At 45.0% G+C, this 11,440-nt stretch overlaps 1 protein-coding gene across 1 annotated transcript in view; it reads right to left on the bottom strand.

Moving 5' to 3' along the window:
• Nucleotides 1-1,197: 1,197 nt before the first annotated feature.
• Nucleotides 1,198-11,440, bottom strand: part of LOC122943302 (flavin-containing monooxygenase 5-like) — a 29,107-nt gene continuing 18,864 nt past the window's right edge. Inside the window, exons 7-9 of the mRNA XM_044300932.1 lie at nucleotides 5,862-6,211; nucleotides 4,797-4,869; nucleotides 1,198-2,928 (exon numbers count right to left, since the gene is read on the bottom strand). Coding sequence (XP_044156867.1) covers nucleotides 2,595-2,928; nucleotides 4,797-4,869; nucleotides 5,862-6,211 — 757 coding nt within the window. The 3' untranslated portion in view covers nucleotides 1,198-2,594. The remainder of the gene's footprint in view (nucleotides 2,929-4,796; nucleotides 4,870-5,861; nucleotides 6,212-11,440) is intronic.

Below are 11,440 nucleotides of genomic sequence, written 5' to 3'. Positions count from 1 at the left end.
GAAAGTAGCCCAATAGTGTATGGCGCTCCTGCTCTGTACAGTATTAAAACAAAGGTTTATGTGAACCGACTTTGGATGAAGCATCCGAAGTCAATTCGCTCAGCCCTACAAATAATCACCCAAAAGGTTTGTCTTCACGCTGCTGTTAGGATGCAGTTCAGGACAGACCTCTTCAAGCCTGTGTCCCGAGCTGTATGCTACTCTATTCAAGTGGCGCTATGATGAGGTCAATGGCCTGAGGCCTATCAGAGGGAATGGCAGGGCAACCTCACTCCTGTGCCCTGCCGCAACATTTAACCACCACTATCCTGACGACTGATCCAGTTGATTAGCCAGAAGTTAGTGCTTTCACAAGTGTCTGCCCGGTCCCCCCCCGTCCGTCCCCCCCCTTGAGGTGGTGCCCCGTGCAGTCACACCCCTGATCTGACATACTGTCTTTGGATGTCAAATTTTATTCTCTTGATTGGTCATCAACATCTAAGGGTACCTTCACACTAGAGTTATTATTTTCCGGCATAGAGTTCCGTCAAAAGGGCTCCATGCCTGAAAAGAACTGATCAGGCAAATCTCAATGCATTCTGAATGGGTAGAAGTCAGTTCAGTTTGCATCAGTATGCCTTCTGCTCAGTCACTGTCAGGCATTAATTCCCATTGACTTGCATTAGTGCTGGATCCGCCATTGCAAAATAACTGAAGGACGGTTCCGTCCTTCCGGTCTGCGCATGCGGAAAACTGAAGACGGATCCGTCCATCTACACGACAAGTGGAGAGACAGATATGTTCTTGCAATGCTTTGTAGACTGATCCGCACCCAGATCCATCTACAAATGCTGTCAGTTGTCACACTGATCAGCGGATCCGGCAGGCAGCTCCGACGACCGAACTACCTGCCGGATCACACCAACGCTAGTGTAAAAGTACCCCAATTAGTAGTGTTCCAACACCAAGGACCCCTGCGATCAGCTTTTTTCTTAGATGGCCCAGCACTCCTGTGAGCACCGCAGCCTTCTTGCTTCCGAGGCTAGGCCAGTGACGTCACAGCTCAGCCCCATTCTAGTGAACGCCTGGCCTTCTCAAACAGCTGATCGGTGGTGCTCCGACACCTGGGACTTTGCGGACCAGATGCCGATGATCATCAGTTACAAATAGTTGGATAAGCACTTTAAGTATGACATAAAAGACAGCGACAAAATAAACTCTGCAATTTGAAACTTTAATATTTCAAAGTACATTTTTGTAGATTACAATTGCAACTCAGCATTGTACTGCATCAATTCTCATACTAATACAGGATTTACACTGGGAGCAGCATCATGGCTCTATTACATCCCCATAGAAAACATTTGCTGCTAATAAGTCCACAGGCTTCCTGTGCAGTACCACTTAGTACACAGTACTGAGTATGTATTACATATGCATCACAAGTTCACCCTGGCCGTGATGAAATGTTCAAAAAACAAAAAAACTAAAACTAACTACAGGCATAGGCCCAACATGGTAGCACTAGGCACATAGTGCACAATACCCCTCACGCATAGTGAAGGGAGAAAGGGATGCAACTGAGCTCCTACAAGCTCTGCCTAGGATGCCACCAGATGTAAGGCAGCTGTCCTACAAGTCCGTGCTTGACCCTTTAAGATCAGAGTCATGGCTGAAGGCCTATTTAAATAAGCCAGCACCTTATATGCAGGGAGATGTACGGTCTTTGGCTTCATCTGTGCAATGTGCCCTATGTTGCTCGACTCTTCTTGGCTAGTTTAGAAGTTTGCTTACTACTCAAAAAGGAAAATGAGTCAAAGTACATGGATAATCCAAACCAAAGAAGATGATATAGCACAGTTCTGAATATATCTTGGACTGCTGTCTGTATATTATTCCGGATGTGACGTTTAGGCTAGCAAAACCTTTTCCAAGGTATGACTGACAAAGGCTTTGGTAGCTCAAGTGTTGCATCTGGAATAAAATACCAGTTCTACGCATCTATTGGAGTCCTGGCCTCCATCTTCTTTGGTTTGGATTATGTTACTGTGGGGATTTTGGACACATCCCCATCAAGGCATGCACCGGTATTACTTGGAGTGGTCCGAGCTATTAGATTGTATCATACACATGATAACAAAAAAACAGCCCTGTACCTCACATGAAACCAGAGACCTCCCCATTTATCTAATTGTGTTATCTACACTTGAAGATTTAACCTAAGGGCATGCAACCACCTCAGCGATCCAGGTTTGAAACCTGTAGGATAGGACAGTTTTTGTTTTTTTGCATTGGTTACACGCTAGGACCATTGGGGCTATGGACAACTCCTTTAACTACTCTTTTCAAAATGCAAACGAAATCAAGTTATGGATTGATGGATTTTTTTTATATGCATTTTTTTGTATTACAGGAAAATTTTTATTTTATTTTTATCAGAGACTGCTTTAATTCTGTGAATAGGCAAGTAAAGCACCCTTTATTTCTCTGGCTTTGACACTGGTGGTAAAGCGAACCCATCAGTAGGTTCAGGGCCATTAATCTACAGGCATGTAATTACACATGGACAATGCATTTCATTTCTACATAGGGAGGTACAGGACTGTCTTCAATCATTAATAACAGAATATTGCAGTCAAAAGTACCAATAGCCCCATGAATACATGTAAGAGAGAGAAGTGTGAGGTTTGTTCTACATATCGAGTTCTCATTGGTTTTATAACTCTATCCCATTGATTTAAGATGGCGGACCTAGCTTTAACCCACTTCCCAGGTCCAGATAGCCGATACTGATATGGTGTGCAAGGCCCAAAATAAACATTCCAGGCAAGCGTGGGATCAGTTAGGAAAAGACTCAACAGGTTTGGCTTCACCCCTAACAATTCTGCCAGTTCATCCATATATTCCATGTAGTCGACTTGTATAGTGTGCCGCTGACTGCAAACGTAGCTGAGGATGAGAAAATAGACATTAAAATCATATACGTATTCCAGATATTCATGTTATACATTACATAAATATACTAAAGATGTCAATATAAGGAATAATAATGCTGTGTGACCCTGAGAGTCATGGAATCTACTGTAATACACCGACAGCATTATGTCAGTGTAATTCAGTAGATTCCAGGACACTCAGGGTCACACAGCATTATAAGTCATAATGTTGTGTGGTTCTGTCAGTAGCAGTCACAACAGGACCTCACACTGACACACGCAGCAAGTTTCTTGTATTGAGCTCACTCGTGTGTCTGGCCTAAAACAAGCTGATCACAAAGGGTCCTCCTGCTGGGGCCAAAAGTGACCGGCTGTAACCTGTGGAAAATCTGTCCGTAAGCGTTCAGTTTCCCTGCAGCACCACAAAAGGGCACACTCCGCATTACATACCCCCATGCACACCAAATGTTATTGTAGGTCATTAGTGCACAGGTAGTGTAAGGAGCAGAGCCCACTCAATAAGCAAACAGGTGTCAGCTGTGTAACACAGCTGACACCTGTCTGCAATGGCTGGGATGAGAGATAACTCTGATCCCAGTCACTTAACACCTCAGATGTCGCAGTCAGTAGTGACTGACTTCTGAGCAGTTATACAGAGAGTGTACTTCCTGTCCCATAATTAACCCCCTCTCCCCCAGAATGCATTTGTAGGCTGCTGATTGATTGCCATGGCAGTTAGGGGCCTTGTGCAGGCTCCCAGGTCTGCCAAGTTACAACTCAGCCGACAAGATGTAGCAGAAGGTTGGTTAAAAAAAAAAAAAAAAAAAAAAAAAAACCACACACCAGAAGTATTGCAGTGTGCAGGCAACCGCATGTTCAAGAAAATAAAAACAGGTTCATAAAGTCTTTAATAATGCAAACCTTAAAAAAAAAAAAAAAAAAAAGTCAACCTTTGATATGATGGAGCATCTTTTCAACGCGCTGTGCCAGGCTGAGGCCAGTCAGCAAGCTGAGAGCTCCCGCCTCACCCAGGTTTAGGCCTACCTACACTCTGACCCCATGGATTTCTGCCCAGCCTCCAGTGTCATCTCAGAGAGGGTTTTCAATGCCACAGGCGGTATAGTGACACAAATGGACCAAGTTGCTCTCCTCCAGTGTCCAAAACATCAGTTATTAAAATGAACTAATGGATTGGGGAGGATTGTCACTCTCTGCCGACTGAGGCCGATGAATAAATCTGGCCTTGCTGACGGTGCTCCATCTTGCTACTGTTAGGGATGAGCGAATAGACTTGATGAAACATCCGAAGTCGATTCGCATAAAACTTTGTTTCAATACACACACACACACACCTGGCCCTACAAAAGAGACCTCCCTCTACTGAAAATTTTAAGATGTTGGCAAAATAGAGTAAGACAAAACTTTTTTCTTCTTTTTAAAAAGGTTTATAAATTTTGTAAGTATAGTAAACCTGCAAAATACTATGCCAGACAAAACGTGAAGAAACAAAGTGGAGTTGTGTTTCTATTCCATCTGACAATTTCATTTATTTTTTTACCATTTTGCAATACACTATACTAAACATTAAATGGTCCCATTGAATAGAAGGCTTCCAGAAGTGAAACTCACACCAATCAGACATTTATCGTATATACCGATCAAGTGTCCTATATGGCTCATTGCAGCCCCTGGGAGTGGCACTGTCAGACAATGTGGCACTTTTGAGAAAAAAAATAATAATTGCCATAGAGCAGGGCATGGTCTTTTCTGGTCTAATAGGTTTCATAAAACCTGCAGTTTTCTGGATCCCACTCAGGGATCCCCTGCAGAAAGCTCCACTGTAAATGCAGATAAATTCACTGATTAAAGAATGTTAATTACCGTTTCGCCATCTCTTCTCTCTTTTTTCTGATATCTTCTTTCATGTCACTAGCAGATGGCAGCAATTTTTCTCCTGAAGAATAAGGTACAACATTTAAATGCATTAACATGACCTGTTAATATGTACATCACATTTCTATTTCCTATAGACGTCTTGTTTTAAATGAAAAGTTAGGGTGTCCTTGATATGATGAGTGTTGTACGGGTGCAAGGCTGGAGCTGTAGGTCCTGTGGCTAGCGAATAGTGCTGGAGTCAGTAACCCGGCCAGTTGTTGAAAATAAACAGGTCTCTTTACTAAAGTGCAGAATGGGAGGTGTAGTACATGAGCCAACGGGATCAAAACACTGTTCTAAACAATTCACAATGCATATTTTCACCCAGACAGATCTGTATGGATATGAGCAAGGATGGGAGTTTTAGAACTCCCATCTTCCCAAGGAGTCTCTCTATGCAGAATCTAAGGCTGGAAATAAGGTGCTTGCAAATTTGCCTGTAATTCCCACGTGAGGTATAAGAATTTACTAGGATTAAGATATGGCAGGCCAGGTCTGTGTCAGTGTGGAAGCCTGTATTAGCAATGTTCACTGCAATAAAGTCTCTGCCTTAAACAGCAAATAACTTACTGACTGACTCCACTGCTCAACCTTGCAGTTTTTGACATTGCATTAAGAAGGGGGGGGGGACGACAAAGGAGTGGCCACATGTACTTCCTCTTACAGTAGGTTCACACCTCCATTTAACTGATCCAACCGCCTACCAGAGTTCACCAGATCCGGCTCAGATTATAAGGGGATCCAGCCAGTTTCCAGCATGAATGCAGCTGTTTGTCTAGCTGTAACCCAGCACTCATGGGGTCCAGGCTTGAGGGCTAGAACCTGGTGAACTTCAGCAGGACATTTTCTGCTTGAACGGTCTGTCGGATAAATTAAACCAAGGTGTGAACCTATTCCAACTTCCTCAGCCAACACTAGAATCACACCTCACCAGGCAAGTTGTAGGGAGTTTTATGGATGATGTGTGGATATGAAATCTAAAATTTGATTAACTGAACTCAGTTTCCTTACCGGCAAAGATTTTTGTGGCAAGTCGGCATTGTAGTTCTGAAATGGGCATAATTGCCCCAAGCGGTTGTATCAAGCCAATGACGGCGAGGGTTTGCTTCTCGAGCTCTGGTAGGAAGGCGTATTTGTATAACGAGACCTTGTTGTTCTGAACTTTAAGCTCCTCACAAAAAGGAAAGCTGAAGCTGTAACCCGTGGCAAATATAACAGCATCAATATTTTCTTCCACCGTCTCATCATCAAAAATGGCATCATTCTCCTTAAACTTTACCACGTTGGACTTCACGAGTACAGTGCCAGCAATAATTCGGTTTGGTAGGTCATCATTCACCATAGGATGTTGGCTAAAAATACTGGTAAGGATCAAAATATTAATGCACATGGAAAAGTATACAAAGAACAAAATAAAAATTAAAAAAACTACAACATACTGTATTAAGTGCGACCACTACTAAGCAGTTTATAGAAATTTTAGCACAAACCTACGTTTGAGCATAATAGAGGTAGATTTGGTTTTCTGTCTAGTAAACCGTTCCAAGTTTGTCATATGTATTAAAGGGGTATTCTGGTTACATCGTGTGGATAGGTGATATCCATTAGATCGTGGGGTCCTACCATGGGGACCGCCACCAATCACAAGAACAGGGGCCCTGTTCCCCCTGCAGCTTCCTGAAGTTAATGGAGTGGCCGATTGCGCATGTGTGCAGCCGCTCCATTTATTTCTATGGGAGTTCTGGAGACAGCCAAGCGGTGTAGTAAGGCATCTCCAGATCTCCCATAAAAATGAATGGAGCAATGTGCATGCTCAACTGGCCGCTCCATTTATTTCTATGGGAGTTCTGGAGACAGCCAAGCGGTGTAGTAAGGCATCTCCAGATCTCCCATAAAAATTAATGGAGCAATGTGCATGCTCAACTGGCCGCTCAGTTCATTTCAGGGGTACGGAGCCCACGTTCTTATGACTCCTTGTCATAAATTAAGCACATCCTCTGAGCACATAGCTGGCATAGATTTCATGGCAGAAATGCTCCATCCCCACCATGTACCCTTTTCGGAAAAAGTAGCGTGGGCAGTGTTGAAACACCACTTGCTGTATGTAATGGTATTTTAAAAAGTCAGTTACGCCAGAAAACTGACATGAGGAGGGGGGATGATAAATTCCTCCATATGTGCTCTGCTGTATGGTTTCACCATAGATTATACGTACTGGTCATCTTTTGGAAGGCCACACCCTAGAGACTACTTTTTAGTACAAATTTTGGGTGGCTGTGAGTTTTTACTGTATAACAATAACAAAGTTTGCTAGATTCTTCAAAAATATTTAGGATGGGGTCTAGAAAACATGACCACCCCATCCTCTGTGCTACCTACCAGCATTATCAAGTCTATTACTGCCTGTGCATGCCAGCTACTGCAATATACAGTATATCTTCTAAAACCAATACTCTGAGTAGCGCCTCACTGCTACAAAAGATGGCAAAATATGCAGCATCATGACTGAATTGAGATGTATGCAATCACAAAAGTGTTGATCAGTAGAATCCACCTTCACCATACTGAACACATGCCAATATAGTAGCCCGTGCTTTCATTTTCAGGACTTAATCCATGCCCGCTCTGGCAGCCTGTTTTACAAAGCAGGGAAATCCATCAAGCCACCAGAGACCCAGTGCAGGAGGTCATAATGACGTATTTTGTCCTTTTTTATATTTTGGTTTGTGAAGACTACGGGGGGCACTACGGAGGAAGTTTTGGATGCATTATTTACTGGGGAGCACCAAGTAAAGAGGCACTATGGGGGGCATATTTAAAATGGACCACTACTGGGGAGGGCACTATGTTTAAAGAGGCCACAACTGGGAGAGCTTATGGAATTATGTAAAGAGGGGTATTATATGTAAAAGGCACTATTGGGCGGCATTATATGTGTAGAGAGCATTACTGGGGGAGGGCATTATATCTACTGGTGCCTAAACAGGGAGGATTACCAAGTATGGGAATGAAAGGATGCATTAATAATAAATGGGTGTGTTTAATTATGCAGAAAGACATTGCCAAGAGACAGAGTGATCTATGCAGGAAAGAGAATGACTAGTCAGAGGCAAAATCTGTAAGTCACCGAGTGGGAGCCTAAAAAGCATCATTACTGTGTTTTGTTATACATGTGAATTGTTTTGCATTAAACCTGTCCCTGGTACACAAAACAAAAACACTGATATAACCCCTTTTTTTTGGGGGGGGGGGCAATCAAGTTTTGAGTTGTGCGACAATCCTGACCACACACATAGCGATTTGTGTAGTTTCAGGGCTGCTTATTAGTTATATATGACAGTGTTGAGTGAATTGAGTGGATGCATGGAATAGCCTTCCTGCAGAAGTGGTAGCTGCAAAAACAGTGAAGTTTAAGCATGCATGGGATAGGCATAAGGCCATCCTTCATATAAGATAGGGCCAGGGGCTTTTCATAGTATTCAGTATATTGGGCAGACTAGATGGGCCAAATGGTTCTTTTCTGCTGACACATTCTATGTATCGAAGCATCCAAAGCATAATTGGATCTGAATCAGATTTTTTTTCAAAAAATGGCACTGAAATGCAATATGACCCATAATGCCATGCAGCCAGCCAATCCACAGATAGCCCTATAAAACCTTCATCCCACATGGTCTCTGCCATTTCACTGAGCAGAGCTTAGGGAAAGACGCTAGGGACATTGTTTCAGGAAGCTTTTAAATTGTAAAACATTGGATAGGGACAGTGCAGGGAGAGTTTTGACACTGTAGGGAGAGCATAGAGAGACTGCAGGGACAGTTGACACTGTAGGGAGAGCATAGAGAGACTGCAGGGACAGTGCAGGTTGAGTGTAATCGCTGTGTGCATTTTGTTGAACTGCGGCCATAAATAAGTTAATCTGTTAGTTTATATATAGAATTGCTGTGCCTCAGTATTAAAGGGTGGTCTAACATATCTCAGCGTTTACATTGTTCAACTGTTGTGACAGTAATGTAACAGATTAACTATGACTTAGGCCTCATGCACACGACAGTTTATTTTCACGGTCCGCAAAAACGGGGTCCGTAGGTCCGTGATCCGTGACAGTTTTTTCGTCCGTGGGTCTTCCTTGATTTTTGGAGGATCCACGGACATGAAAAAAAAGTCGTTTTGGTGTCCGCCTGGCCGTGCGGAGCCAAACGGATCCGTCCTGAATTACAATGCAAGTCAATGGGGACGGATCCGTTTGACGTTGACACAATATGGTGCCATTTCAAACGGATCCGTCCCCATTGACTTTCAATGTAAAGTCTGGAGTTCTTTTATACCATCGGATTGGAGTTTTCTCCAATCCGATGGTATATTTTAACTTGAAGCGTCCCCATCACCATGGGAACGCCTCTATGTTAGAATATACTGTCAGATATGAGCTACATCGTGAAACTCAGATCCGACAGTATATTCTAACACAGAGGCGTTCCCATGGTGATGGGGACGCTGCAGGTTAGAATATACTACAAACTGTGTACATGACTGCCCCCTGCTGCCTGGCAGCACCCGATCTCTTACAGGGGGCCATGATCAGCACAATTAACTCCTTAGGTGTCGCACCTGTGTGCAGCACAGTGTGCGCCCCCCATTGCCCCCCCCTCCCTCCCTCTATTGTAATAAATCGTTGGTGGCACAGTGTGCGCCCCCCATCGGCCCCCCTCCCTCTATAGCAGTAACAACATTAGTGGCCAGTGTGCGGCCTCCCATCTCCCCCCCCCCGATCATTGGTGGCAGCGTAGTTCCGATCGGAGTCCCAGTTTAATCGCTGGGGCTCCAATCGGTAACCATGGCAACCAGGAAGCTACTGCAGCCCTGGTTGCCATGGTTACTTAGCAATAGTACAATAGTAGAAGATTCATACTTACCTGCTTGCTGCTGCGATGTCTGTGACCGGCCAGGAGCTCCTACTGGTAAGTGACAGTTCATTTAGCAATGCGCCGCACAGACCTGTCACTTACCAGTAGGTGGAGCTCCCGGCCGGACACGAACATTGCAGCAGCAAGCAGGTAACTATGAATCTTCTACTATTGTACTATTGCTAAGTAACCATGGCAACCAGGACTGCAGTAGCGTCCTGGTTGCCATGGTTACCGATCGGAGCCCCAGCGATTAAACTGGGACTCCGATCGGAACTCCGCTGCCACCAATGATCGGGGGGGGAATGGGAGGCCGCACACTGGCCACCAATGTTGTTACTGCTATAGAGGGAGGGGGGGCACACACTGTGCCACCAACAATTTATTACAATAGAGGGAGGAAGGGGGGGGCCGATGGGGGGCGCACACTGTGCCACCAACGATTTATTACAATAGAGGGAGGAAGGGGGGGCCCGAAGGGGGGGCGCACACTGGCCACCAAGCTATTATTACAATAGAGGGAGGGGGCCGCACTGGCCACCAATGATATTCAAACTGGGGAGGGGGGGGGGGTCTGCCCCCTGCTGCCTGGCAGCCCTGATCTCTTACAGGGGGGCCGTGATCAGCACAATTAACCCCTTCAGGTGCCGCACCTGAAGGGGTTAATTGTGCTGATCACGGCCCCCTGTAAGAGATCGGGTGCTGCCAGGCAGCAGGGGGCAGTCTTGTACACAGTTTGTAGTGTATTCTAACTAGAAGCGTCCCCATCACCATGGGAACGCCTCTGTGTTAGAATATACTGTCGGATATGAGTTTTCACGAAGTGAAAACTTAGATCTGAAAAAGCTTTTATGCAGACGGATCTTCGGATCCATCTGTATGAAAGCAACCTACGGCCACGGGTCACGGACACGGATGCCAATCTTGTGTGCATCCGTGTTCTTTCACGGACCCATTGACTTGAATAGGTCCGTGAACCGTTGTCCGTCAAAAAAATAGGACAGGACAGGTCATATTTTTTTGACGGACAGGATACACGGATCACGGCCTCGGCTGCAAAACGGTGCATTTTCCGATTTTTCCACGGACCCATTGAAAGTCAATGGGTCCGCGAAAAAAAAACGGCACAACGGCCACGGATGCACACAACGGTCGTGTGCATGAGGCCTAATAGTTACTGTATACTGTGGCAAACAGTTGCCTGGGCCCTCAAAAGGAATGGACAGTGGCAAAAACGTTGCTGTAGTCGGCACAAGTAGCAGCAGAAGGGGGGGGAAGGGGGCGTTAGCAGCTGTTGCACCGTCCTCTAGTGGTCATGTTTTGACCAACAATCCAACTATACTGGAATGGTTGACTTGCTCTTCATCATCTCAAGGGACAACAGATACACACAACCAGGAGTCTGTGGGTTCCTCTGACACCACACTTAATTAGCATGGCCCAGGAACTGCCTATGTGCCCTCACCTGTCCTGAACCTGCCTTTGATGCCCTTTCTGCTAGACCAGTAATGATAGCTGCCAGCTCTACTCCACTTTTCAGCAAGCATGAGCTTTGAGGACAGTCAGCAGTTATAGGCCAGCACAGACTTGGAGGTCTGCCGCGGACACCTCGAGGCGTGCAACTACCAATTAGGTCAGTCAGGTGGAAGCAAATTGTTGCGAGAGGTCAGACATGTGCAAGAG

Source organism: Bufo gargarizans, chromosome 7 (assembly GCF_014858855.1).
Source record: "Bufo gargarizans isolate SCDJY-AF-19 chromosome 7, ASM1485885v1, whole genome shotgun sequence".
Classification (NCBI taxonomy): Eukaryota; Metazoa; Chordata; class Amphibia; order Anura; family Bufonidae; genus Bufo; species Bufo gargarizans.
Note: the sequence above shows the minus strand (reverse complement) of the source record. Positions and strands in the feature narration are given on the sequence as shown.